This window comes from Haliotis asinina, chromosome 2 (assembly GCF_037392515.1).
Source record: "Haliotis asinina isolate JCU_RB_2024 chromosome 2, JCU_Hal_asi_v2, whole genome shotgun sequence".
Lineage (NCBI taxonomy): Eukaryota > Metazoa > Mollusca > Gastropoda > Lepetellida > Haliotidae > Haliotis > Haliotis asinina.
The window spans coordinates 77,838,697-77,865,179 of record NC_090281.1 but is presented as its reverse complement, the minus strand read 5'-3'; the positions used below and the strand labels follow the sequence as shown (position 1 = coordinate 77,865,179).

Below are 26,483 nucleotides of genomic sequence, written 5' to 3'. Positions count from 1 at the left end.
TCTTCCAATGACAAACACATGCATCATCAAATTTGTAAATTGAACCTGTAAACTGTGAATCGTTCTTAACCAGGACATGTTTTACCAGCTGAAATTGTCCACATTAGCTGTTTGACAAGTTTCACAATTAGACCACGTTAACATGATGTTTATCATCATCATTATCTGCAAAGTCAGTCAAGTCAACTCATGAACATGCTGGTTCCTCGGGTCTTGTTTGTTCCTTCACGTAATGCTTTGATAATAAAGCTTATGTCATTAAGTATGTGATACACATGCATCAATAATTGGTTGAATTATGTATCTAAGGCTATGACTGAATGGATTGAATAGCAAGGCTTTGTGATTAACTGATTGAATGTCAATATCACCAGGAGGAAAAGGTCGTTGCTAAATATATCGATCACTGGATTGTTTTGTCTTCAGTTATTTAAATGTCACTATCATACTGCTAGAAGTGGCTAAAGGCCAGATACACTCACTTGTTTAATTGGTATGTATTTATGAAAACTAATGGTTGACATGATGATTCATCAATCGGAATATTGCTAAAAGAGGCATACAACTCACTCACACATTCATAGAGGAACAAAGCTAATATGCTGCCTTTATTCTTTATACTCATATTTATTTTCATTTTAAATTAGCAGCTAATCATTACTGAAATGCATAACATTTGTTATTGTTTCTAGTAGACAAATGAAGACAGTGACGCAGACTGTAATCTGGTAATTTGTAGATGAAAATTAGAATGTATATTCAGTGCATGTTTGTAAAGATGTCACATGTGTTCGTGGTTTTGTTGAAGTATTCCATTCCTAATTTGTGAACTGTTTCAAACACAAATATTCTTATGTTATGCACTTTGAAATTATGAAATTACTCTTCAATATCTTTAGTGTGTCTGTTGTAGCAGTTATGGCTGTATTTAAGGACTAACTCTTTGTCTCTCAAAATGTATTTTTATAGGAACACACAGCTCATTTCCAAATGAAAGTGTAATTCAAGACTTTAGCATAGCAGATATAGTTGGGCAGGAGGATAAAGCTGGTGGAGTGACGGTAAGACGGGCTATAGTGTTGCATATTTGGACAGTTAATGTCAGTGAATGGGTGCTGAAATTGGCTGCGAATAGTCATAATGTTAATGATTGAGAAAATAATTATATAGTGAGTTATCATTGCTGGTCATTGGTTGTGCAGCTTAGGTAGGAACAGAGGCATTATCTTTTACAAAGGATTTTTTTAAAGCTGAACATCTCCAGTGAGTACCTTTGCTTAGTATAGGTGCCAGTGGATCCATATTCTCATGTTCAGGCATCCTTTGTGGAGCAAGCTGTGGGTACAAGCAAATGGGGTAAGGCAAACAGTTAGGATTTCCAGTGATCCAGACTTGAATATTATGTGGTAGTGCACAAAGACATATCAGTATTCTTGTGTCATTCTGGGAGAGTTTGAATGGATCAAGAAGTTGGTGTTGCTGCCAGAATTGTGATGTTGCTCATGATTATGTGACCTGTTATTTGACACTTTATGGATTAGTTAATTTATTGATTTTATTGATCTCTCTCTCTGCAATCATTGATTGTTGCAATATACATTTGGAATACATTTGGATGTGTGATTGGGGATATGTACAGAAAATAAACATGTTATGATTGAAGTCTTGTTAGTTTGTTGCATGACATGAGAAGTGTTGCTTCAGTAGGCCTTTTGGAGACACCAGGTACTAATTTCACTACAGACTGAAACCAGGCAATGTCACATGTGCTGTGTTGTGGGGCTATGTAGTGAGATAACACCATACTAAGCGCGGTGAAGATCCCTTTGAACATCCACAGAACCTTTGCCTAGGCTAGGGCCATACTACATGTGATGAAGATCCCTCCCAATGTGTGTGGAACGTCAGCAAAGTGCAATACGGTGTGTAGTTGAAGATCCCTTGGAACATCGACAAATGTACATTCATTGTATGACCTCATTTGGACCTGTTCCTCTTAACCATGCGATTTCAGGGGCATTTGGGTAGTCTTCTAGTCTTCGCTCGTCACCTCTGTGCACCTGGGCTGTTTCACCACATGGGTACAAAGATATATATAAATGATATTACTGGAATATTGCTAAAAGCGGCGTAAAACTAAACTCGCATAATAATTCCCTCTCACGGGTATTTTGGTGAAAAGGTTGAAACATTTGGCGCGAACCGGGATTCGAACTCAGGAATGGTTTCCGGTGTGTGACCAAGGGGCGAAACACATTGAACTCGGAACGTTACTTGACTGTCCTGCCATTAAATGTGGAATCACCTAAGGCAATGTGTCAACATTTCTTGAACTTGAACCACTAGACTCGGACTTTAGATACTCAGACAAATTCATCGTCTCCGTAACACATTATCACTTTTGTCGTGTCCTGAATACGAATTCAGCTGCCTGCTTATTCAGCAAAAACATCGGTTGATAAGCGGAAAAAAAGACCCCCGGATTGTTATACATGTACGTGAACCTTGGCTGAAGCGTATGTGTCATGCATGACAAGAAAGAGTAACATTTGGTGTCATCAACCAGCCAACGACTTGAGTGTACTTAAGTGTCTACGTTACGTCATTGCAATGTTCTACCGGATAGGGCACATTAGTGGAGGTTTTGTGTGAATAACTGACTCGCATTAACGCTAGTTAAAGTTGAGTTGAGTTGAGTTTGACCCCGCTTTTAGCAATAGTTCGAAATCCACATTCACTACCATGTTGCACATGCACATTGGTGCCATGAAAGTAACAGTGGCATGTGTTCAAATTAATTCACTATTTAGTGTATTTACACAAGCAACTACTAAGTTCCAAGCAGAAGCCCTTTGGATTTGACCTTGGCAAATGTTCTTTTTTGCCGGAACTTTTGTTTGTTATTTCATTTATATGGCAAGGGTTTCTTAATAATCGTGTCTGGACCATGCAATCCAGTGACCAACAGCATGAGCATTGATCTACACAAGTGTGATCGATGACATGATAACATGACTGCAAATATCAAGGCGATCAAAAATGGTCTGCACACGTCGTACCCACGTGGGGAATTGAACCTATGTGTGAAGCCCGTGTGCGGTGTTCCCCGCCGTGATATTGCTGGAATATTGTTAAAGGCTTAACTAACTTCACTCACTCACTTTACGCTATACTGCTATGTTCAAGCTAGTCCTGGTTTTCGCCGTCACTCTCTCTTCCTCCTACACCCCTGTCACTGTAATTGATCTGTACATGAGGAGGTACTGACAACATCATTGTGATGCAGTATTTCTCGAACTGACAAATTAAACCAAAATGTATCCAAGTACGACATGCTATGCCGAAATGTGGGAAAATACTATATATTAATTAGCACTTATTACCAAATTCACAATTATCTCATCAGTGTTATGAATGGTATAAACATCCATACATTATCGATATTGCTGTTAATTGTTGCTACATCATGGGGAAAGTGGTTTGTTTGAAGCACTAATTCTCGTGGTGCTTCCTTGGATGTTTCTGAACGACACAATATCATTTTGTTTACACCTTTTTCTCCTTCCGAAAAAAAGTTTGCTCACGTATTTCACAAGTACGCTCGACTGGGACCTTAACGTGAAGTATGAATAAACCCCTTCATTCGACACAGCGTATATATCACTGACAGTTTCATCAGCGATAGGCAGAGAAAGCTGGGAACCCCCAGGTCTGCCTTATCTAACATTGACACAGATTTTCTCTAACCCTCAGTTGCGTGTACACTGTTACAGGGAGGCTGTGTCGGGGGAGGTACGTGCTCGTGAATATTCACCTTATATTATGTTTTCTCTTTTGCGTTTTTCTTTATGTCTGCTTGCATATTTTATTCATTAATCTTCAAAACAGAAATAAAACAATAATATAGCGTACTCTGGCGTTTCTCTAGGGTTTAGTCAGTAAGTGTCCGATTAACCTTCTGCCACGCAGTAACAACATATATTGACAAATGAAAAATCATCATTTCTAAACTCAAAATTAAATAAATAACGTTATAATTGGGAAGCTTAATTAATTATCACTTGCACTAAATGTAACACGGGTTTAATGTCATATCTATGTAACGCCAACAGCTGCTACCAATAATTAAATGTTTCAATATGTCAGAACATATACTGGAACACACATTCACACATGTAAATATTGTCTTTTGGGGATTTTTTTGCAAAGTCATTGGTCATGACCAGCCAGCTGTAAGCCGAGAGGCATGTAGCTCTGCACGCGATTGTGAAAGTGGTGTCGGGTAACGGGGTTTCTCACTCGGCTGTGAGAAACTGTTAATCACTTGCCATTTGGCTCAAAGATTATTTGGGGCCACAATGCTGACTCACAAACTATGACAGTATGATGCATTACTAAATAACTAATTCATTGAGTGGTATCATGCATTCGACAATATTACACTTGGTGGTACAGAACGATGACCTTCCCATGTACCATATCAGAGGTGTTGTCACCATCATCGTCATCCCGCTTTAGATTATCATACTCACGTCCTAATCCGCGATAACTTCTCCAAGCAGCATTTCAAAATTGCAAAATACCATTTGGAAAACAACTTATTTCATTTCGGGAGAGGCGAAGTGAGAAGAAGTTGTTATTTATAACGTTTGTCCACATTGCAGATATGTGGTGTTGCCTTACACGCCTGCGTTATAAGCCCTACGGCATTCTCTACCTTATGAACGATGCATTCCCAGTCTGGTCCTAAATACTGCTTTCCAGCATTAAATGAGAGCTTATCCGTGACTGTGGATGGCGTGAATGGACAACACTATACTTCCCGTCAAAAGTTTAGACTCACTAGTGTAATTATAGCCACTTGTTCGTACTTCAGGCAGCTGTTCTGACTTGAATTTTGCAAAATATTCCGTGCTGCTTAAGGGTACAGTTTATACGTGAACACTTGGAATTCGTAACTTTGGAAACATCATTGAGTTTAATAAATGTTAAAACTCAGTGAAAATTTACGAATCCTTAACAAAACTTTAAACCAAAAAGCAGCTGTTCACATCTTGATATTTGCAAATGCTTTTCAGTAATTTGACACATGATCCTCATGCAACCCATGTGCGTAAGGTTTGTAGCTGGTCGTCAATGTAAATATAGTCAATGTTTTAAGTGAATCTAAATAAATATAGTCAATGTTTTAAGTGAATCTAAATAAATATAGTCAGTGTTTTAAGTGAATCTAAATAAATATAGTCAATGTTTTAGGGGAGTCTAAATATACATAGTCAATGTTTTAAGTGTGTCTAAATATACATAGTCAATGTTTTAAGTGAATCTAAATAAATATAGTCAGTGTTTTAAGTAGGTTTAAACAAATATAGTCAATGTTTTAAGTAAGTCTAAACAAATATAGTCAATGTTTTAAGTGAATCTAAATAAATATAGTCAGTGTTTTAAATGAATCTAAACAAATATAGTCAGTGTTTTAGGTGAGTCTAAACAAATATAGTCAATGTTTTAAGTAAGTTTAAACAAATATAGTCAATGTTTTAAGGGAGTCTAAATAAATATAGTCAGTGTTTTAGGTGAGACTTAACAAATATAGTAAATGTTTTAAGGGAGTCTAAATAAATATAGTCAATGTTTTAGGTGAGACTTAACAAATATAGTCAATGTTTTAAGTAAGTTTAAACAAATATAGTCAATGTTTTAAGTAAGTCTAAACAAATATAGTCAATGTTTTAAGTGAGTCTAAATTGTTGAAGGGAAGTATATTTCAACAGATTATGACGTTCCGTTGAAATGTTAAAGTCAAGAATGACCTATACAAGCAAATCAGCATTCACATGGCCCACGTAAAATGTGTTGGAAGGGTTGGGTGTCATGTTTTGCTTCCCAAACCATTCCCTGTTGCTAACCTTAAGGACGTATGCTTCATTATGTGTCATCATTTTCTGGCATTTATGCTTACCTCTCTTCTAGCGACAAATTCACATATATGTTTTCATGATCGCACCTGCTTCTTGGGTAATATTAAACCAAATGTAAGGCTGAAGTAAAATGTAAAGCTGAAGTAAAGGCAACTGTGCTCACCGAGATCTGTTTCTCTCTTTGACATTAAACTTGGCACATAATGGACGGTCATGCCCCACGTTTCGTTGGGTTCAAGTGTCATGTTTCAAGGTCAAGTTCATTTCTGAAAGACCTCGCCGTCGTTTTGGTGATTATTTAGGATAATTCAAGGCACATTGTAATCCCACGTTAATCTGTAATGTGAACGAGTAGGCTTCATATTGGACATTATTCATTTCTATAGCCTAAACACTGTACGTTTACCTTAATATTAAATCAGCAAAAGCAATTTACTGCCGAGACATATGCACTTTATCATAGAGGTAGCTCGTAATGTTTTCTGTTTTTAAGATTTGACTGATTGCTTTTTTTCATAGTATGTGATACTGTGTGCATACTTCATCCTGAGCATACTGTTGCACGTCATCCGTATTTGACTTTCATTGTATATTTTGAACGTAAGGAATTCCATTAAACCCTTTACAGGTCAAGGTCAGAACGTGAGGCGTTAACAAGTATTTCCACCATACACCACACGGCCAAAGAACTTAACACGTGACAGTTTAATGATACACAATAGAGCAAGACACCTTTAGCACAAGATTCAAAGCGATCAGACACTGCTCGCAATATGACGGACACTGAAGCTGGACTTTCCATGTTGACTTGCGATGGCCAGGACAAAGATGCCGGCCATCCCAGATGTCTATATGACTTTGAAGAAATGTACAGACGAAAACCATCCCGGAATAGTCTCAGAGAAACATGCAGCATGCGTCTAAAGAAGACATTTTCCAGACAAGCAATCAAGAAGACTATCTTGGGCAATTTTCCATTTCTGAAGATCATGCGTGGCTACGACATTCTTCGGTATTTACCGAACGATGTGATTGCTGGAATGACAGTTGGCATAATGCAAATCCCCCAAGGTAAGGCACAGTATTCAACGTACATGTCCATTAATTTGTAACAGATTCTGTCTCAGTAGACGTTTCGTACCTAATGTACTTTGCACCACTTAGAGTGTATATTATCCGTGCTTTGTTATTGGTTCTAGAAATATTAACAAGTGCCTACAATTTCTGCCATATGCTATCAAATACAATCAATCCCATGAAAGCCACTGGCTGGATGTAAGTCCGAGACGGTTATTACACCAAAGATTCAATACGTATACTGAACAACAAAAGAAACGTAGAAAAGTAAGCGTTCATTTTATGCCTTCTAATGATAACTTGTGAAACAGCCACAATACTACATGCTTTTCTTTTGCTGTTCAGTATATTTCAGTATAATATTACCAAGTACTAAAGACCAACTCGTCCTTTTTGACGTTGACTAAGTCACCCATGTCCCCTGCGTCAGTTCTTACGTCCACCTCGTCACTTACGTCCAGTGTGTCCATTGTCACCTCCACTGAATCCCTTCTCATGTACCTGCTTTAGTTCTTACATCCAATTGCTCACTTATGATCATGTGTCCATTCGTACGTGGACTAAGTTACTATTTTTGCTCGACTAGGTCACTTCGTACGTCCACCGAGTCTTCTTACGTCTACTTCAATGCATCATACTCTAATACGTCCACTGAGGTCCTCGTGTCTACTGCGACTGTTTTTGTTAAATTCTTACTCAATGAAACTCAGTGAGTCATGATGACAATCAGTTTTCAAGGGGTAAATCTAACCGAAAGCCATTAATCCCAGTTTATCAGCGGTTTAGAGCCAGCTTTATCAGAATGTGTATTAATTTTGTTTGCCATTGATTGTGTACCGCTTTGATACAAGCAATCACTTATCCTCGCTCGCAGCTACTTGACCACATATCAGCACGATATCATTAAAGTTAAGGAACCGACTATTTAATATTTTAATGAAACCTAAAGTATTTTGCTCGGGTATTTTATGGGAGAATATACCGCGACCTCATTGTATCGCGGTACTTGACATATCCGTATTCGGATATGAAATTCTGACCTTATGAGACCTATTTTATTGTGAAATTCGATAAACATGACTTTAATCAACACGTTTGAGAAAAAATACCATTTTAACTTTGATAGTCTTTCAACGAAAGCCATAAATATTTACTAAAGGAGAGAAATCCATCGTATCTCGTATCTCGTATACTTCATGAAATCACTTCCGCTATATATTTTTCCAACAAAGATATGCAGACGACTTAGCTCAGATGGAGTGGGAAGGGTCATATATGAAGCGTAAATATTATGGCAAGGATTCCATGGGTGGGTGTCAGACAGATTCCAGAGTTTATTGTTAATAATTCTGCTGGATAAGACTTACGATTCGATGCATCCTGCCGGTTTAAAAAAACGTGAACAAGCCACTGATGTTAGGCTGTCGATTTACATACAAAATCACATCTGAAAGGCGTGTCTAGTGTGTAAAAGCGGAAATGCCGATTTGCCACGATGCCACGAATGCCGAGATGCGATGTCACCCGCCCGTCTCTGCTTGCAGTCTTACTACCAGAATACCAGCTAGTCGGTCCCTTAAGGTATAGAGTAATAACAACATTTCAGTGAAACCCAAGCTCTCAAGGCAAATGTGGTGCTAAAATGCGCAGGAGAGTGTTTCTTGAATGTTTATGTAACTGCGAGTGTGGGTTTGATTCCCTGCTAGGACTCAACCCAACCAAAGCACTAGAATCTGACTTAGAAAGTGTAATCCCACGTATACACGTGTTACACTGGATCTATTTCTACATGGTGTTATGTATTCATAATATATGAATCAGTACTATTTGAATGTGAAAATCATTAAAATACAGAAAACACATGCAATGACAAAATTGATTCCCTAAATCTCATCATTTTTACTACATTTGGAGATGATTCTGTGCGCCATCACGTAAAAAGAAGGGAGCGAAGCCGCATGAAACAGGTCCAATAGCGTACAAACCAATTTTTCCACATTTTTCATCTCATTTACTCTTTACAACTAACAACACACTCAAAACCGTAGCATGACATGTTTCCTGTGATACAAGGTGCAAGATTTACTGTCGTTACGGCTAGTAATTCACGTACGTCCCCTGCGTCAGTTCTTACTGCACAGTCACACATCATCAGGTGTCCATTCGTATGTCCACTAATTGACTTACGTCCACTGCGACACTAGTTTGTTCATCTAGGTCACTTCTTACGTCCATTGAGTTTCTTCTTACGTTTACTGCAACCCTTTACTTCCACAAATGTTGATATATGTGATAATTTTAATTCATAGAGCGCATAAGGATTCTAATTGGCAGTAAGAACAACATGTGTTCAAGACGTTATTTCCCTGGTAAGCCTCAGCTGATTGCGAGGTTAACATCGATAAACCACCTGGTACCCATTCACTGCTGAATGAACAGAGGCAACTTTAAACTCACTCGCCTAAGGTGGGACCACGTCTCACATATGCTTCGTTGTGAGGCAGGTCAGAGGTCCTGTCTAGAGTCAAGCTGCAAAACACTATCTGCCATCTCTCAGGGATCAACGTTGTTCAACTTGACCTGATTTATGATCTGGGCTCTATTCACAGGACCACATAATGTGTTGGTTTTTTAAATGGACTGTAAGAGTTCATACACGGAACAGAATAGTATAAAATCTAGATAAAAATAATTTTAAAATATAATACTCATTAATAAATATTAATTTATGTCACAAGTAAGACTTCCACATGGTGTAACACAAGTCAGTCAAGTCTTTTACTATGGCATGTTTATAACCCACTTCAGAACAGTTTTCCGTCTTGTCAACAAGGACATCTGGGGCAGCTGCGGCAAATGTCGATCATAGGTTGCTGAAAAATATGCTAACATGCTAGGAGTGAGTGAATAGGAGAACAGTGACGCTTTTACAAGCACTACTTGAAACTTGACACAGGTTCCACATCAAATTATTACATTGAAGTATTGAAGTGGCATATTTGAACAACCATATTGAAACTATTACTGCATTCCTTGCCTCCTCGGGGTAACAGACTGTTCCAAGTTTTGTTGTGTTCTGTTGGCAGTGAATGGGTACCCGGAGGGATGAGATGTTGGGCTCACTAATGTCTTGACTAACAGCTGCAAGACTACTGTAATGACAGCGAGACGTTGTTCTCACACATTAGGCAGCATTGATTGTCTACTCCATAGTGAGTTGTTGGTATTACAGGAAATATTGTTTCGTCCTCCAGGGATGGCGTACGCAGCTCTAGCGTCTCTTCCCCCAATTTGCGGACTCTACACATCCCTGTTTTCCCCTCTTATCTACTTCTTCTTTGGCTCATCCAGACATGCTTCCATGGGTAAGTAATCCCCCGGTGTTGACTCCCTCTACCACCCGGCCAGCCTAACACTACATTCGTACACGTGACTAACATGTGTAGGTGGGCGGTGACGTATGTTGAATAAAACAGATACTGGCTGATATGTATCTAACAAAATTCATATGAAACATACAATATATGTACATACTGAACAGCAAAAGAAAAGCATGTTTCAAAAACATGAAAACTCACAAAAGTAAGCATTCATGTTTATATCTTTTATTTACAAAATTAACAAAACGCGGACTTGCATTCCTTTCGCTGTCCAGTATACATAAAATCCACGAATGGTTGTAACGGTCGGATGAGAGTTTTGAGAAATATTGTTAAACAAATATTGTACACATGAATCACTCTCGATAAACCAACAAGATCGGGCATAATGCTAACAGATCTTGGTTTGTAAGTGTAAATAACCTGGATTCGAACAGAGACTGACTGTTCATTGTATAAAACTCCTGTTCCATAAAATGTTTTCGACAGTGATCAGAAAGTAGAGTTCATGGTACGATTTCAAAGACACTAAGAATAAGTGTAATGGTTCACTATCAAACTGTGGTGGCACCAGGTATTCTCAATAACCTGATCACTGATCACCACCAACAAAATACATGCAAAATACCTTTGTGGACGAAGTAAAGCCAGTTTTAGGATTAAGAAGGACATGGAGTAAGTGTGCGACGGCTTCCTTTAACTATTTCTAAGGACATGCTGAGCTTATTTCTTACCCTTGTCTTATAAGTAGTTATCGTTATCACTCCGTTTTTAAGTTACCGTCAGTCCAGAGCGATATAACTTAAACAGCTCAAGCTTTTGAATAATATGAGGGCTCAGCTATATTTTAATGTTTCCTGCGCAGCCTCGTAGAGTTATTTGGGATTTTTATATAGGGATGAGGACGACATTTTGGGTTGGATTTAAGTGGAATGTGAAAGATGATGTAAAGGATAAACTTGTTTTTAAATGAACACGAAACAGAAAAAACGGGGATTGCTACGAATAGGTCGGTTTCATATTATGGATCAGGCCCATGTTTATATGTCCTATTGTTGAGATTGAATACGTTTTATAGGCCTAAGTCAAAAGAATATTCAGAGTATTGTTGTTGATATATTTTAAGTAATTTCACTTCAGCTGTTTAAGTAAAAGACGTTATTGCGATGCTTTTTTCATAATTATGGCATATGTTTCATGAACTTTAAAGAATTCGTTCCAATATTTTGAAGGAACGATAGCTGTCGTGAGTCTGATGATAGCCGCTGTCCTTGACACTCGCCTAGCAGCTGACCAGGGCATTCCTCGAACGACCTTCAACTTTAGCCAATCGGGGAACCTTACCGACCTTGACATTGAGAGGTCCACCGACTCCAGAAAAATAGAAATTGCAACAGCACTGACTCTCGTGTCTGGGTTAGTCATGGTAAATGACGTTATTCTGTGAACAAAATTGCCGATCTATCTGTTACTCCCCATGAATATGCCTGTATCTGTTGTCTGCAGATCTTCCTATACGCTCTGTCAACCTGTCTGCATGTAATATATGTCTTCCTACGCTGATATTCTTCCTGTCCGTCTTTATGCCCTATCTATCTGAAGATACCTGTCTGTTTGTCTACCTGTATGCACATATGTCTCTCTGTTGATATGAATCAACATCCATTCTTTCTGACATCTGTCTCTCTGTATCTATCAATGTCACATCTGCATTATATTTCTGTCACTATGTCCTATTTGACTGCCAGTATATGTGAATTCCTAGTTTATCTGACTGCCTCTGTGAATAAATTCATTGTGTATCTGACATGTATGTATGAATTCCCTGTTTATCTGACTACCTTTATGTGCTAATACCTTGTTTATCAGCCTGCCTGAATCTAGTGTGTATTTCACCACCTTTATGTGTGAAGTCCTAGTGTATGTCACTGCCTGTATGTGTAAATTCCTAGTGTGTTTTACTGCCTGTATGTGTGAATACCCTGTCTATTTGTCTGTCTGTCTGTGTGAATACCCTGTTTATCTGTCTGCCTGTGTGTGTGAATACCCTGTCTATCTGTATGTATGTGTGAATACCTTGCCTAACTGTCTGCCTGTCTGTGTTAATACCCGATCTGTCTGTTTGTATATGTGAATACCCTGTCTATCCGTCTGTGTGAATACCCTGTCTATCTGTCTGTGTGAATACCCTGCCTATCTGTCTGTATGTGTGAATACCCTGTCTGTATATGTGAATACCCTGTCTATCTGTCTGTGTGAATACCCTGTCTATCTGTCTGTGTGAATACCCTTCCTATCTGTCTGTGTGAATACCCTTCCTATCTGTCTGTATGTGTGAATACCCTGTCTATCTGTATTTGTGAATACCCTTTCTATCTGTCTGTGTCAATACCCTATCTATCTGCCTGTCTGTATGTGTGAATACCCTGTCTATCTGTCTGTCTGTATGTGTGAATACCCTGTCTGTCTGTGTGAATACCCTTCCTATCTGTCTGTGTGAATACCCTTCCTATCTGTCTGTATGTGTGAATACCCTGTCTATCTGTATTTGTGAATACCCTTTCTATCTGTATGTGTGAATACCCTATCTATCTGCCTGTCTGTATGTGTGAATACCCTGTCTATCTGTCTGTCTGTATGTGTGAATACCCCATTTATCTGTCTGTCTGTATGTGTGGATATCATGTCTATCTGTCTGTCTGTGTGTGTGAATATCATGTCTATCTGTCTGTCTGTATGTGTAGATACCCTGTCTATCTGTCTGTGTGAATACCCTGTCTATCTGTCTGTGTGAATACCCTTTCTATCTGTCTGTGTGAATACCCTATCTGTCTATGTGTAAATACCCTATTTATCTCTCTGTCTGTATGTGTGAATATCCTATCTATCTGTCTATGTTTATGTGTGAATACCCTGTCTGTCTGTCTGTAGGTGTGAATACGCTATTTATCTGTCTGTGTGTGTGAATACCCTGTCTGTCTGTATGTGTGAACACTCTGTCCGTTTGCATGTGTGAATACCATGACGTCTGTCTGTATCTCTTATGACCTATCTGTCTCCATGCATATTTTGTGTATATGTCTGTATGTACCCCCACAAAGAAGTCTGTCCAGGAGGGGGTGTCCGGATTTAGACGGTTCCACTGTTTACCCGACAGATGGTCCTGGGGAAGCTCGGCATGGGCTTATTGACGACATACATGTCGGAGTACCTCATCAGCGGCTTTACCACCGGCGTCGCCGTCCATGTCGTGTCTAGTCAGGTGAAGAACGTGCTGGGGTTAAAGGTCAAGAGATTTAATGGTGTCTTCAAGGTCGTAAAGGTATGATTGCGATATGCTTCGAAATCATGCTCCAAATTTATCTATTAACAAGACTCAAAGTGCATTCAGAAGATATTTCACATTGTCAGAATGTTACTGTTGGTTTGTGGGACGAAAACCCTGGGTTAGAGCGATCACGATTGTCCGGATTCGACTGTCCGCATTGATACATGAATGGAGGAGCCGTGAGGTAGCCTAGAGGTTAAAGCGTTCGCTCGTCACGCCGTATACCCGGGTTTGATTCCAGACATTAGTACAATCTGTGCATGTATCCCATCGCTGGTGTCCTACGTCGTGATATTGCTAATATTGAATATTGCTAAAAACAACGTAAGACCACACTCACTAGCTCACTCACTCACTCACAGATGTCAGAATGGAAACCCAAAAAGCTGCGTTATTAAACCATACGCATTCATCTAGTGCATCGATCGAGATGAATATTTATTTAAGTAAGCTTGATCATAAGTCCTCGTGCCTTTTTCCCGTTGGAAACATGTCTAAGTGAGGGGGTTGGTGAAATCCAAAAGGACGGAAATGGTACTGACAAACCTCGTGGTATAATTAATGTGAACCTGGATTCGAACTGCAATGTAGCTGCAACCATGAAAACCCACCCAAATCAATATTCGTCATCTTTCGACAATATGACGTAGACAGGTGCTCATAGACATGTGTCAACCACTAGTATGCTCAAGGTGCATGTGTGGAATCGAACCCGGGTTTTCAGTGTGACGAGCCGACACTTTGCCCACTGGGCTACCCCTTCGCTGCTAATATTGCTGGAATAAACGGCCTACCATGCTTTAGTCCCTAACTTTCCCGGTCTATGTTTTATTTTCAGACTTGGATTGAGATAATACGGAACATTGCAGACACCAACTGGATACCTGTGGTGACGTCAGTGGTCAGCATGATCATCATATACGTCATCAAAACTCAGATTAACGAGAGATTCAAAAAGAGGCTTCGGATCCCTGTACCCATAGAACTAATAGTGGTCAGTAATGTTCTCAAGAACTGAACTATGCTCAAGAGCGAAACTATACTCAAAAGTGGGAGATAGTCATCTCAAAAGCTGAACTATACTCTTAACAGTTAAGTAACAGCGACCATGTCTCATATGTCTTCTCACAATTAAATATGTAATACATAATACTTATCTTCATTTCAAGTCAAGATGTGAACACGCAAATTCTACCAGGGATTTTTCTTGTATTTTTGCCCATAACCATATATAATAAATTATGTTCAAAAGATAATATTCTTACTTTAAGAGGTTTTTTACATATTTTTGCAAGGGTTATCTTGAATGATATGAAATGAAATGATAGCGTAACGTTTGATATAGCTGACATGAGACTTTCCATAAGGTTCTCAGTTCATCACTTGAAGACCAAAGTATCATTGATGAGGATGATGTACATGTATGCTAATGTTGATGTAGATGCAAAAATCAGCGCCAATACTCGCATCAGAGTTTATTACCAATTACCATGATTACAAAACCAATTCAACAGTCTTTGCTTAATAATGCACTTTATACTTATTTACTTATGGCATTAACGAACTTTACAATGCGTACAATCTTGCATTTACAAATAAAAATACTGTATTTTGGATTGTTCTGGATCTATAACAATTATAGAAATCAGTATAACTTTTGTCATTGATAACATGTCCACCTGGCGGTGTACAGACCAACTTTGTATTTGCCACCACAACCTGGTATCATTACTTTCTATGGCTTTTGCGAGCACACTCTTACCCGTGCCTCTGGTCCTTGGAACCACGTTTTGAAAACATTGGTTCTGGATCTTTCTTTTTACAGGTGATAATTGGAACGGTCGTCTCTCATTTCGCACGTTTTAAAAATGACTTTGACGTCAAAGTAATAGGTGAAATTCCCGCAGGGTAGGTATTCATGATGTATATAGAAAAAAACTACAGCCATTTGTGTTGGGTTTCATTTTTGGGGGTTTTTTTAGATGTGTGTTTTGGGACTTTTTTATGTTCTTGCGTACATCTGTAAAGTATTTTCAGTTTTTCGTATTTGTTAAAGCAAGATAGCTGTCAAGTTTAAAGGTCTACCTTAACTTGAGTGAGAGCGTGAATGAGTGGGTATTCCAACTCTCGACCATCGGATACTTTTAGGTAAAGGGGCGCAACTCTCCCAGTCAAGTGCAGGGCGAGAGATCAAGTAGTCTCCACTGTCACCAGTGGCACGTTATTGCTATACGGTTATAAGGACAGTAATGCCCAAAACATGCAAATTCTCTTGCAGTATTCCCCTTCCCAAGATTCCTGACGTCAGCCTCGTGACGTCACATATTGGAGATGCCGTCATCATTGGAGTCATAGCCTTTGCGCAGTCAGTGTCTATGGCTAAGATGTTAGCGCTCAAAAACAAACAGACAGTTAATGCAAATCAGGTAAGGAGGACACTGGGCTCGTATATGTAATGAACCCCACCACTGGAATAAGACAAGTAATGTGTATTGGATAAGAATAGGGTAGCGATTTATGCAGTCTCTCGTCGCACTTGTTCCCGAAAGTGTATTGAACCATGCAAATAAAGAACGAGAAACATTAATTTTGTATTTATTAAATGAGAAATACCATTTTAAACATATACATGACATAAGAGTGATTTTAGTGACATAAGAGTGATTTTGGTGTCTCTGTCATTTCGTGGCGTGTCAACTTGGATCGAGGTCATGCAGTATTCGTGAACCACACGTGATATTCCGGGACAAGCTCCTTCGTGATTACGGAAAGGGGCGAGTGGTGACGAATGGAATGGCTTGGGTGATGCAGGCTTCAGATATTTTGCTCAAACACACATGGTGAAAACATTGCTACAATGCAAGATGGACATTTCTTAAATGCTCAAACAACCGTTCGAATAGTGACAATTCCAAGCATTCCAAGTTTTGATCTTTAATCATTCTCATCATGACCCCGACTAGTGAAGGTCCCGGGTAGAATAGGCCTTCAGGAAACCCATGTTTGTCGTAAGAGGCGACTAACGGGATCGGGTGGTCAGGCTCGCGGACTTGTTGGCACATGTCAGGCGTAAAACTAAACTCACTCACTTATCATGACATATTGGCTGTTAAAGACGTTTACGTATCAGTCGTTTTGATTCCCAGGAGATGTTTGCGTATGGTGCCGGGAGTGTTCTCTGTTCCATTTTCTCCGGCTATATTCCCGCTGCCTCTGTTGCTCGCAGTGTCGTGCAGGACGGCGCTGGGGGTATCACCCAGGTGAATGTTAACAACAACTATAGCAGATGCGTCAGACTCTTTTTCAAAAGAAAGGAACTTCTCCTTTTATCCAACAGAGATGTTTTTATAAGCTCTTATTTATCATATACACGTTTATATGCTTACTTTTAACAGAAATAGTTCAATGACAGATCATTCAACCACACTAAGTCCTTTTGCATAAAATCAGAACTTAAAGGTTGAAAGTTCCTCTTAAAATAGTATCTTGCATGAAAACACTCGATTTCTCCTGCCATAATATGTCAGAATATTCGTTTGTACCTAGTGTAATGGTTAATTAAATATAAACATATATATTATTATAAAACAACAACAAAAAACAAAACACAAACACAATATATATTTTATACTTTACCGGAACCAAACAAGACTGCATTATTAATTCATGCTTTGTTTCTTATATGAAATCAATTAGCTGTGGTATACGTTTCATACAGAAACTTAGATAAATAATACTTTATTGTTAAAAGTGATCAAGACCAGGGTTGTGTTCCATGGCGTTCTGTACATACACATTACACCAGCCATGTCAAGTATATATTTGGTTCCTGCTGTTATCATCACAGATCGCCTCACTGGTAGGGTGCTGTGTCGTCCTGGTGGTCGTCATGGCAGTGGGACCACTCTTCTACTCCCTTCCTTCAGTGAGTATATATGTATATACTGAGCGAAATAGTTAGGGGTGTATGTAAATTTCGAAATTATGAATAATGATCTTTTCATCCATTGACAATCTGATGGAAATATCGGTCGTAAAAATACCAGTATCCCTAAATTATTTTGTTTAGTATATGTTTTATTTTTTCAAATTATGACAGATACTTTCAAGTTTGTTAGTGTGTCATGGTTTTGGCATCATTTCTCATACGCTACCGCTTTAAGTACATTGCTTTTGTCTCTCAAACACAAATATCAATCGGTTCCGCTAAAATGTTATTGCGATATTATTCTTTTCCTTTTGACCATTCCGATGACCAGAAAAATCTTTATAGTTAAAACATAAGTAAAGAGGATACATTCTTACACAGAATGAGAAACAGGAATGTTTTCATGTTTACAAATAACAAACCTGTTTTTTTTCAGTAATTGTCTTCAAATCGACTCGTATAGAAGAAATTATTTTTCTAGATTATCTGGTACATGTCACGTTGATCGAGAAATCCCTTGAACCACGATGTTTCGGCCTTAGAGAACAACTGTGAAGTACATTGTGTGCAATTGTTTCAGTGTATCTTGTCCTCGGTAATTATCGTCAACTTGAGAAGCATGTTCAGGCAGTTCTTGCAGCTCCCAGTGCTATGGAAGAGGTCAAAGTGGGATTTTGTAAGTGTATGTGAGGGGAACATAGAAATGATGCAAGACTAGGTGTTACTATGCGTTTTAGACTAAGAGTCTGAAGCAGATTGTCTGTATTGACATTGCAATGCTGAGATGAAGATGGAGCTGATATCGTTTAGAATGTTTTCTTGGGTAAAGGCGACGTTAGTTTGACAGATGTATTATATGTACCGCTTGATAAAGGTACTAGCATCTCTACCGAAGTAGCGAAAGTGTTTGTTAGGGTACTACATCACTCCCGCAACGAATTATCATCATCAACTCTATTTGCCTTTATATTTCAGATTTTGCAATTCCTATTGGAAGATGTAAACTTATGTACCATTGTGTAAGGGCTAGTGGACTAGTGGTTTAAACCGCAATAAACGGAACTGAAATAATTAAGAAACAATTCTTAATTATTTTTAATGCATAGCTACTTTCGACTGCTGTCTCTCTATATATCATTGGATCAATATGAAATATGCGAAAAAAAATGAACATTAACAGCACTGTCACTTAGGGTTTCGTTTTTTTTATATAAATGCTTGAAATCCTAACGGTGCTAGCATACTGGTTACGTTTGTTTTGACAACATTGTTCGAGTATAACCTTATACGTGTCATGCCCCCCAGAGTATATGGGTTACAACTTTCCTGTGTGTGATCCTGTTGGATGCTGACGTCGGTCTCGGTATCGGCATCGTCTTCTCCATCCTCACCGTGGTGTGCAGGACCCAGAGGTACGGTAACAATGTGCAGGGGCAGTCCTAGCCCAGTAGTAGTTTACCATTGTTCAGCTTATACCAGTTAACTTGGAGGTGTGTGGTTGTCATCTCTATTTTCAGATCCCATACTTGTCAAGATTTCATGAGAACTGAGGAATGATACGACAGCATTTTAAACACAGATGGGTCTAAGTTTGAAGTATCGCAACATGTGAACCGTGGGTCATGTGAAAGTTTTGCTCTGAAGTTCTTTACAAATCGTCGTAGAGAGAGCAAATTATCGTAAATTATCACATGCTGGCACCGAAGACAGCTGCGGACTATAAAATACTTTCTAGGACCACGATCAGATTCATTGTACTGGGATCAGCTAAGTTGGAATACTAAGCAATGAATGCAGTACATTATGTTGAATTGTGATTAACCCAGAATTGTCATTGTTCATTGTAGACTGGTACACCTTCTTTCAGGTCTGGGTTCACATTAAAGGGCGAAGTAGATTCAACGTCGCAGTACAGATCACAGAAGAGGTACGAATGTGTGAGTAGCATTTGTTGTAGATCATCCTGACTGCTTTCCTCTCTCTGCTTTCCCAGTCGTGCGGCAGTTGCAGCACTACAATCTCTGTGCAACACGGCCATGGGAACCATCTTTTCTGCTTGGCAGTTTTCCTTTCTCGCGAAAGTCTTGGTTCGTGTGTTCAAATTCCAAACTGAAATATTGTTAAAAGCAGTGGAAACTTAATGTCTCACTCACCAGTACCACCTTCCAACTGTTCAAGATAGGCTAGCAGCATCTCGATTTGTGTTTTTAACAAAGTGCAAAACCCATTCGTTTTCTCCACATACTTGCTTTTGCTCAAATGTTTCAAATAGCGTAAAATAAATTGTCTATATTTATACCAGTGTTTAATGGTTTTCACCACAAGGCCTAAGTATATATATATATATATATATATATATATATATATATATATATATATATATATATATATATATATATATATATATATATATATAACACGAGTGATCATTCAGCATATCCTGATTGTCAGGGATTTGCAGGAAGCCTTGTTGTCGTGGCATTTCGCCGCTCACAGTTTTGTCCCTTTGTCGTGTTGTAATCAGCTGGATAACAATGGGGTCTAGTTATTGAGCGGTCTTCAGTATAAACCCTCTATGAATATTTGTTAATGTTTATGGCGTCTCTTGTAATAATAATTTGTCCAAACTCCATACCAGGTACACTCATAGCGCTCACAACAATAAGGCATTATTGAAGTCCATCTATGTAAAATGTTTTTGAGACAAAAGTTTTGAGATGATGCTTGAAGTTTTCATAGGGTGAGTACAGCTTAAGTTCAACGGGGCTGGAATTCCATTTGACAGATGTCATGTCCTGGTAGGACTTGTGGCCAAATGTGTACTTTGGTACACAGATCAGATTAGCCGAGGATGAACGGAGAGTTCTTGGTGGCATGTAAGGAGAGAGGAATTTTTGAAGATACACAGGTACAATACCATGGATGGGCTGATATGTAAGTGTAAGGATCTAATAGTCAATGCGAGCTCCAGTAGGCAACCAGTGAAAAGACACCAGGACATTAGTGATGTGGCAGTTTTTTGGTTGGAGAGAAACTATGCGGGCATTTGTGTTCTGGATTCGCTGTATGGATTCTTGTGAAGCTGCAACCAACAAGCTGTTCCAGTAGTCAAGTCGTGAGAGATTCAGTGTTCTGTGTCAAGAGATGTCTGATCTGTCCAATGTTACGGAGGTTGAAGTAGCTGTTTCTGCATAGATCCAAAATGAAATTGTCCATGGATCGGAGTAGAACACCAAGCTTTCTGGCGTATAGAGAAGGCTGAATGACCATGTTTCCAGCTTTCAACTGATCACGTTGTGATTTTGCTCACATGCCACTGGTGCCACCAGTCATGACCTCAGTCTTGTGTTCATTTAGTTTTAGTTTGTTATTGAACATCCACGAACCAATTTGATCAATCGCATCTTCAATTCTGGTAAAGTCAGAAATGTTGTCGCTGCCCCAGGTAATACCATCAAACATCTTGTCAGTGTAAGCTTCCTTCCTTCATTTCTATGAGATAATACGACTGAATATTTTTCAAGTCGGCTTATAACCGACAAACTGACAAATAGATGTTGATTTTAGTGTCCAACAACAGATGGTATATAGACTACTCCACAGCAGAAATGACGGTATGGACACTTGCATAATATTTGACAGACACCTCTTGGTTAAAGTCACTGGTTTATACCCGCTGAAGCAGATTTTCTCCAAATCACTTTCTAAAGTTTCCAATGGTTCAAATTCAGACGTTTAATGCAAAAGATTTTTACAACCTTAATCACGAGGGCAGTGAAACTAATGATCGGTCTGTTTTACAGCGTTTTACGTAACTGGTCATTATGATGATATTTTACAAACAAATAAATGTAATTCGTGACTCAATACGTGAATGTAAAGCAGCTATGCGACTGACGCAATTCCGGCTATGATTCATGTTCGTGAGCATATATTCTTTTCATCTTCAGGTAAAGATTCCCTCGCACACGGTGATCTTGTCGTTTGAAGCGCCTCTCTATTTTGCAAATTCGGAACAGTTTGTTCTTCAATCTTTCACCAATTCTGGTATCGATCCCATGAAGATAAAGAGGAAGAGAGCTGCCCAGGAAACTGAACAAAGAAAAAGGGAGAAGAAGAAACAGGTATTTAACATTGATGAGTAATGCCTTAGTGTGTAACAGTAATGCTTGTATTTGATGGATCATATCTCTTTTTAACATTATTGTGTAAAAGTAATATTGTTGTATAATTGATGGTACATATTACGTCCATTGAATCTTGCCAATGGGAAAGGGAGTAAGCGGAGACTGTGTACCTTATTCTATGCCGACAAAAGCTATATGATTCTCAATCATGGGTGAAGTTAATTATCGTAACAGGATAATCAACACAGTGGGAGATAACACGAGGACCAGATATATTGGCCTGATCATGACGGGACGGTGGGATAGGCAAGTGGTTAAAGTAACACGCAGAAGATCCAGGATCGGTTCATTACGTATACGTAGGTGCCATGTGGGAAGCCCATTTATGGAGCCCCCTGCAGTGATAATGCTGCATAACTGCTACAAGTGGCGTTAAAACAAACTGCGTCACTCATTTACTCAAGTCATGATAAACAAAACGATTGTATTTTACTCATACTTACAGAGTACAAACACGAACAAACGGAAGGTGAAATTCGAAGGAACCACGAGAGAGAATGGAAAACCGACGGAGCCAGAATCCCAGAATGACTCCCATATCACCTGTGTCATCTTGGACATGACAGGGATCAACTTTATTGACACCATGGGTGTGAAAGCATTGTCCAGGGTAGGTACTACTACTAGTAATATACTCCTTAAAGAATACAAATAATGAAAGTATTGTTCGGGAATATATGCTTCTAGTGTTATCTTCCGATCTTTGATTAATTTGATCTGATGATGTTTACCAGTTACTGGCGGAAGAAGTGATGTGTTATACGATAACCCACGAACAGACATGTGACATATCCTCTCAGTGATGATGACATAAGAAATATTCTTACTAAAGTTACCACTGGAGACATAGTTACAACGATGTTGCGTCACAATGCTTTGCGTGCGACATCACTACGACATCTCCTTAAACACTAAAAATAAGTTATTACCTTCTGGATGCTATAGAGGACATTCCCTCAATGTGTCGCCCTTGTACATTCCGAGGCTTTTATCAGATGGCATTGAATGAGCGAGCGAGTGAGTAAAATTTTACGCCTCATTCAGCAATCTTCCAGCTGTATGGCGTCGGTGTGTAGATAATCAAGTCTGGACCAAACAATCTAGTTATCAACAGCATGAGCATCGATCTACACAACTGGAATACAATGACATTTGTCAACCAAATCAACGAGTCTGACGACCAGATCCCGTAAGTTGCTCTCTACGACAAGCTTGGGTTACTGAAGATCAATTCTAAATCAGATCTTCACGTGTCACATTGAATAAGATATTGTTGTTATAGGGATAAAACTAATGGCTGCTGTAGTGGCAACATCACAACATTCAGTTACAAGAATATACTCTGAATACTCCGTGCTTCTCAAAACACAGATGTGTGTAACTTCTGAATTGCATTCAGTTTGCATTCACATATATCCACATTGTAACGCATCGCTCTTTACAATGCAGATGTAGCCATCTAATTAGTTCTTGTAAAACATATTTTCTTGGAAAACAGGTTGTCGCCGAGTTCGAGTCCGTGGACATCAAAGTACTGATTGCTGGCCTGAGAGGTAGGCATATTTGCCCAGTTTCTTTCCAGTTTCAGTTCAAACTGATTGTTATTATTTTGCAGGTGTTGTTCCTTTCCTGGTATGAACAACCGCTTAGATTTTCTCTTTAAGGGTGAGTGGCGGGTGATACTGTTAGAGTACCCTAGCAGTCTGTTGTATTGATAGCTTGAGACATTTCCATTTTCACTCACCCTTGATAAATCTTTTACTGAGCGTATACCTTTCATCCTGGCTAACGGTTTTCTAATTTGCATTTTCTGTGATTTTCTTTCATCCACTGGCTGGGAGCACGGCTATGTTCAACATCTATGTTGCAGAGGAAGTAATAGATATCCTGCAGACTAGCGACTTCATCCCCCAGCACAAACACCAACTGTTCTTGGACCTGTCTCACGCCCTCAGCTCTGTCGACAGCAGTATCAATATTTGACCATTGGCTTCTGGCATGAACTAGACTTAACGCTTTACCATATTGACGACTCTGGATTCTCACATTGAAAAGAGGAAGATATTCCTACTGGGAAAGACACGGGATGCCCAGAATTTGCCTTGTGAGGCTTAAGAAGACTTTGAGGAAATATATTGTGAGACCAAGTTATGAAAGACATTCCTCAGTGTGATCGCTATATGTGTATAGAATACATTGTGTATCGTATGTTAAACATGGTCATACATTGTATGTGCATCTGAACTGATCACACCTTTCATCAGTTTTGAAAGCTTTACATGAAGTGCTCATGCAAGCAAGAATAGAATTGCCCTCTCACATCTGTTATCTTCATCAAACACATCCAAAAGTATATGAACCAGAAGGATCACTGCTGGATATCTTGAGAACGTCGAAACATTTCACAAACAATCAATCATTCAGGTTCCGGCTTGCACTGATCCTTTTCGGTACAAATAGCTGCACAAGCACAAGCTCTCTTTGATCCGAATTAAGTATTTTCCTGTTCTCAAAAAGATTGTCCCTGTTAGCGTTTAATCTTTATTGCTCTTACAACTGTTTATGTGTTCATAATGTGTGTAATATCATGAAGGTTCTGAGCCGATACTTAAATGTCAACAGTTTAATAGATAATATTTTTCCAATACATTTGTTATCATTGTACCAATGAATATAATCTTTTGTATTGAGGAATCGGGTGGTCAGGGCTGTTGACCTGGTTGACACATGTCATCGAATCCCATCGAATGCAGTGATCGATGCTCATGTTGTTGACCACTGGATTGTCTGGTCCAAACTCAAATATTTCAGACCGTCGCAATATAGCTTGAATACTGCTTAGTGTGACGTAAAACTAAACTCACTAAACATAGCCATAAGAAATGCCATGTAAAGGAAGCCTGATCACGGCATTCAAATAAACACAGAAAGAAAGAAATTTCAATTTAGCAACATTCAACAAATGAACAATACCTTTTGAGGACTGTGTTTTGTGAAATCCGATACACATCTTATCGTCAGTACGATTACTATTTATGACATTATCCCTGAATCACAATTCCTCAGTTCCTTTCACCTCAAAGGTTTCTTTCCCTTCATTCAACATTTAACATAATTAGTCATGCCTGTATATAGAGCTACTGAAAGGCTTGTGCCGCTCAGTACTGCAACAGTATTCCTGTTGGCACATGTCGGCGGTTTATAAGAGGAAAGCCGCGAGTGATGCAGGTCCCTGATTTCACCACGTTTTGAAACCTACAAGCAAAGGTATCGGGCTGACAAACCAAGAAATATAATCGGGATTCGAACTCAAGGTTATTGAATTCCATCACCGAATATTGTGGCACCGTAGGTGACCGGACTACCCCCAGCGTATAGACAGTTATTGCTACTGACTGTCGTCACATCATTGTGGGTGAACCGGTTCGAATGAGTCAGCGCATTTGATTTTATCCGAGTATAGCACTATTCCAGCAATATCACCAGAAATGGTCTTCACACATTGTACCCATGTAGGGAATCGAACACGGGTCTTCGGCGTGACAAGCGGACGCTTAAAACCCAGGGCTAGTCCAAAATATATTTTAGTTATTGCCTGTCGTTGATCTTTTATAATTAGGCATAATACAATCATTCAACAATGCACCAGTGTGGTACATGCATACATCTTTAGTTTATTACGTCCGACAGTCAAAAGCGACCATTTCGTACGATACGTCCTGTTGAAGTGGTTATCGCTAGTACAGGAAAGGACAAGTCCACTTCACACCTACTGGGATATTATTTGCAACACACGTTATCGCCCCACTTGTAGTCCGTGTTGGGATATTCCATGACTAAACAACGCTGATCGGATGCCAGAGCTCCAGATAAGCTTTGGTCGTGTCGGTATTATACCCATACTTTTGAAAGTTTCATGTGGTGCAACATTGCTTTATACATTAATGGAATAATCCAAAATCCACCCAACAACGGCAGATTATAACTAATACAGCTTTACCCACAGGTGCGGTAAGACATGATATGTGTCTTTCTGGACATCCGTATTGGTGGTAAACAAAATACCAAGATGGCTATTTGATGATATAACAGCTCTTCACTCTTCCTTTTCAAAAGGCGTGTGGGAGTTTTCTAGCACAGTTGCTCACCATTATCGATTTGTTTTTTAAGTGAGTTAATACTTAACGTCACATCGGCAATATTTCAGCCATATCGTGACGTTTGTTTATTGAAAGAAAACAGGTATTTGATTGGTCGCTATACACAGATGGGCCAATCAGTGAAGGGTTGATGAACTTCGATTAGTGTTCTACTTCTGTTGCACATTTTACTTGCGGTTAGAATTATTCAAGATTTGTTTAATCTCTGATAATTAAAGATAGAAAAACTTTAAGTTCGATTAGCTTGAACTGATATTATACGCAACGTGCTTTTGGTGTATTGGGTAAATGCGCATTGTTTATTTGACATAGCGTAAGGGACAAAATATGGGATCACATGAAAAGACAAGCGTTCCCTTGCTAGGCGATAAAAAGCCTGTGAAGACACCTGGAAAAAATAAGGGAACACTTGTGCTTTTTTTCATATCCCTTGTGTGTGTGTGTGTATGTGTGTGTGTGAGAGAGAGAGAGAGAGAGAGAGAGAGAGAGTGGAGAGAGGAGG

At 39.1% G+C, this 26,483-nt stretch overlaps 1 protein-coding gene across 1 annotated transcript; it reads left to right on the top strand.

Moving 5' to 3' along the window:
• Positions 1-3,731: 3,731 nt before the first annotated feature.
• LOC137272892 (prestin-like) lies at positions 3,732-24,788 on the top strand. The gene is made up of 17 exons (XM_067805312.1): positions 3,732-3,792; positions 6,550-6,992; positions 10,253-10,363; positions 11,611-11,804; positions 13,536-13,700; positions 14,545-14,700; positions 15,532-15,614; positions 15,985-16,132; positions 16,853-16,966; positions 17,554-17,631; positions 18,215-18,310; positions 18,940-19,046; positions 19,502-19,571; positions 21,585-21,758; positions 22,267-22,431; positions 23,320-23,374; positions 23,692-24,788. Exons 2-17 carry the CDS (start codon positions 6,695-6,697, stop codon positions 23,802-23,804), a joined length of 2,127 nt encoding a protein of 708 aa, XP_067661413.1. The 5' UTR covers positions 3,732-3,792; positions 6,550-6,694; the 3' UTR covers positions 23,805-24,788.
• The last annotated feature ends 1,695 nt before the right edge of the window (positions 24,789-26,483 follow it).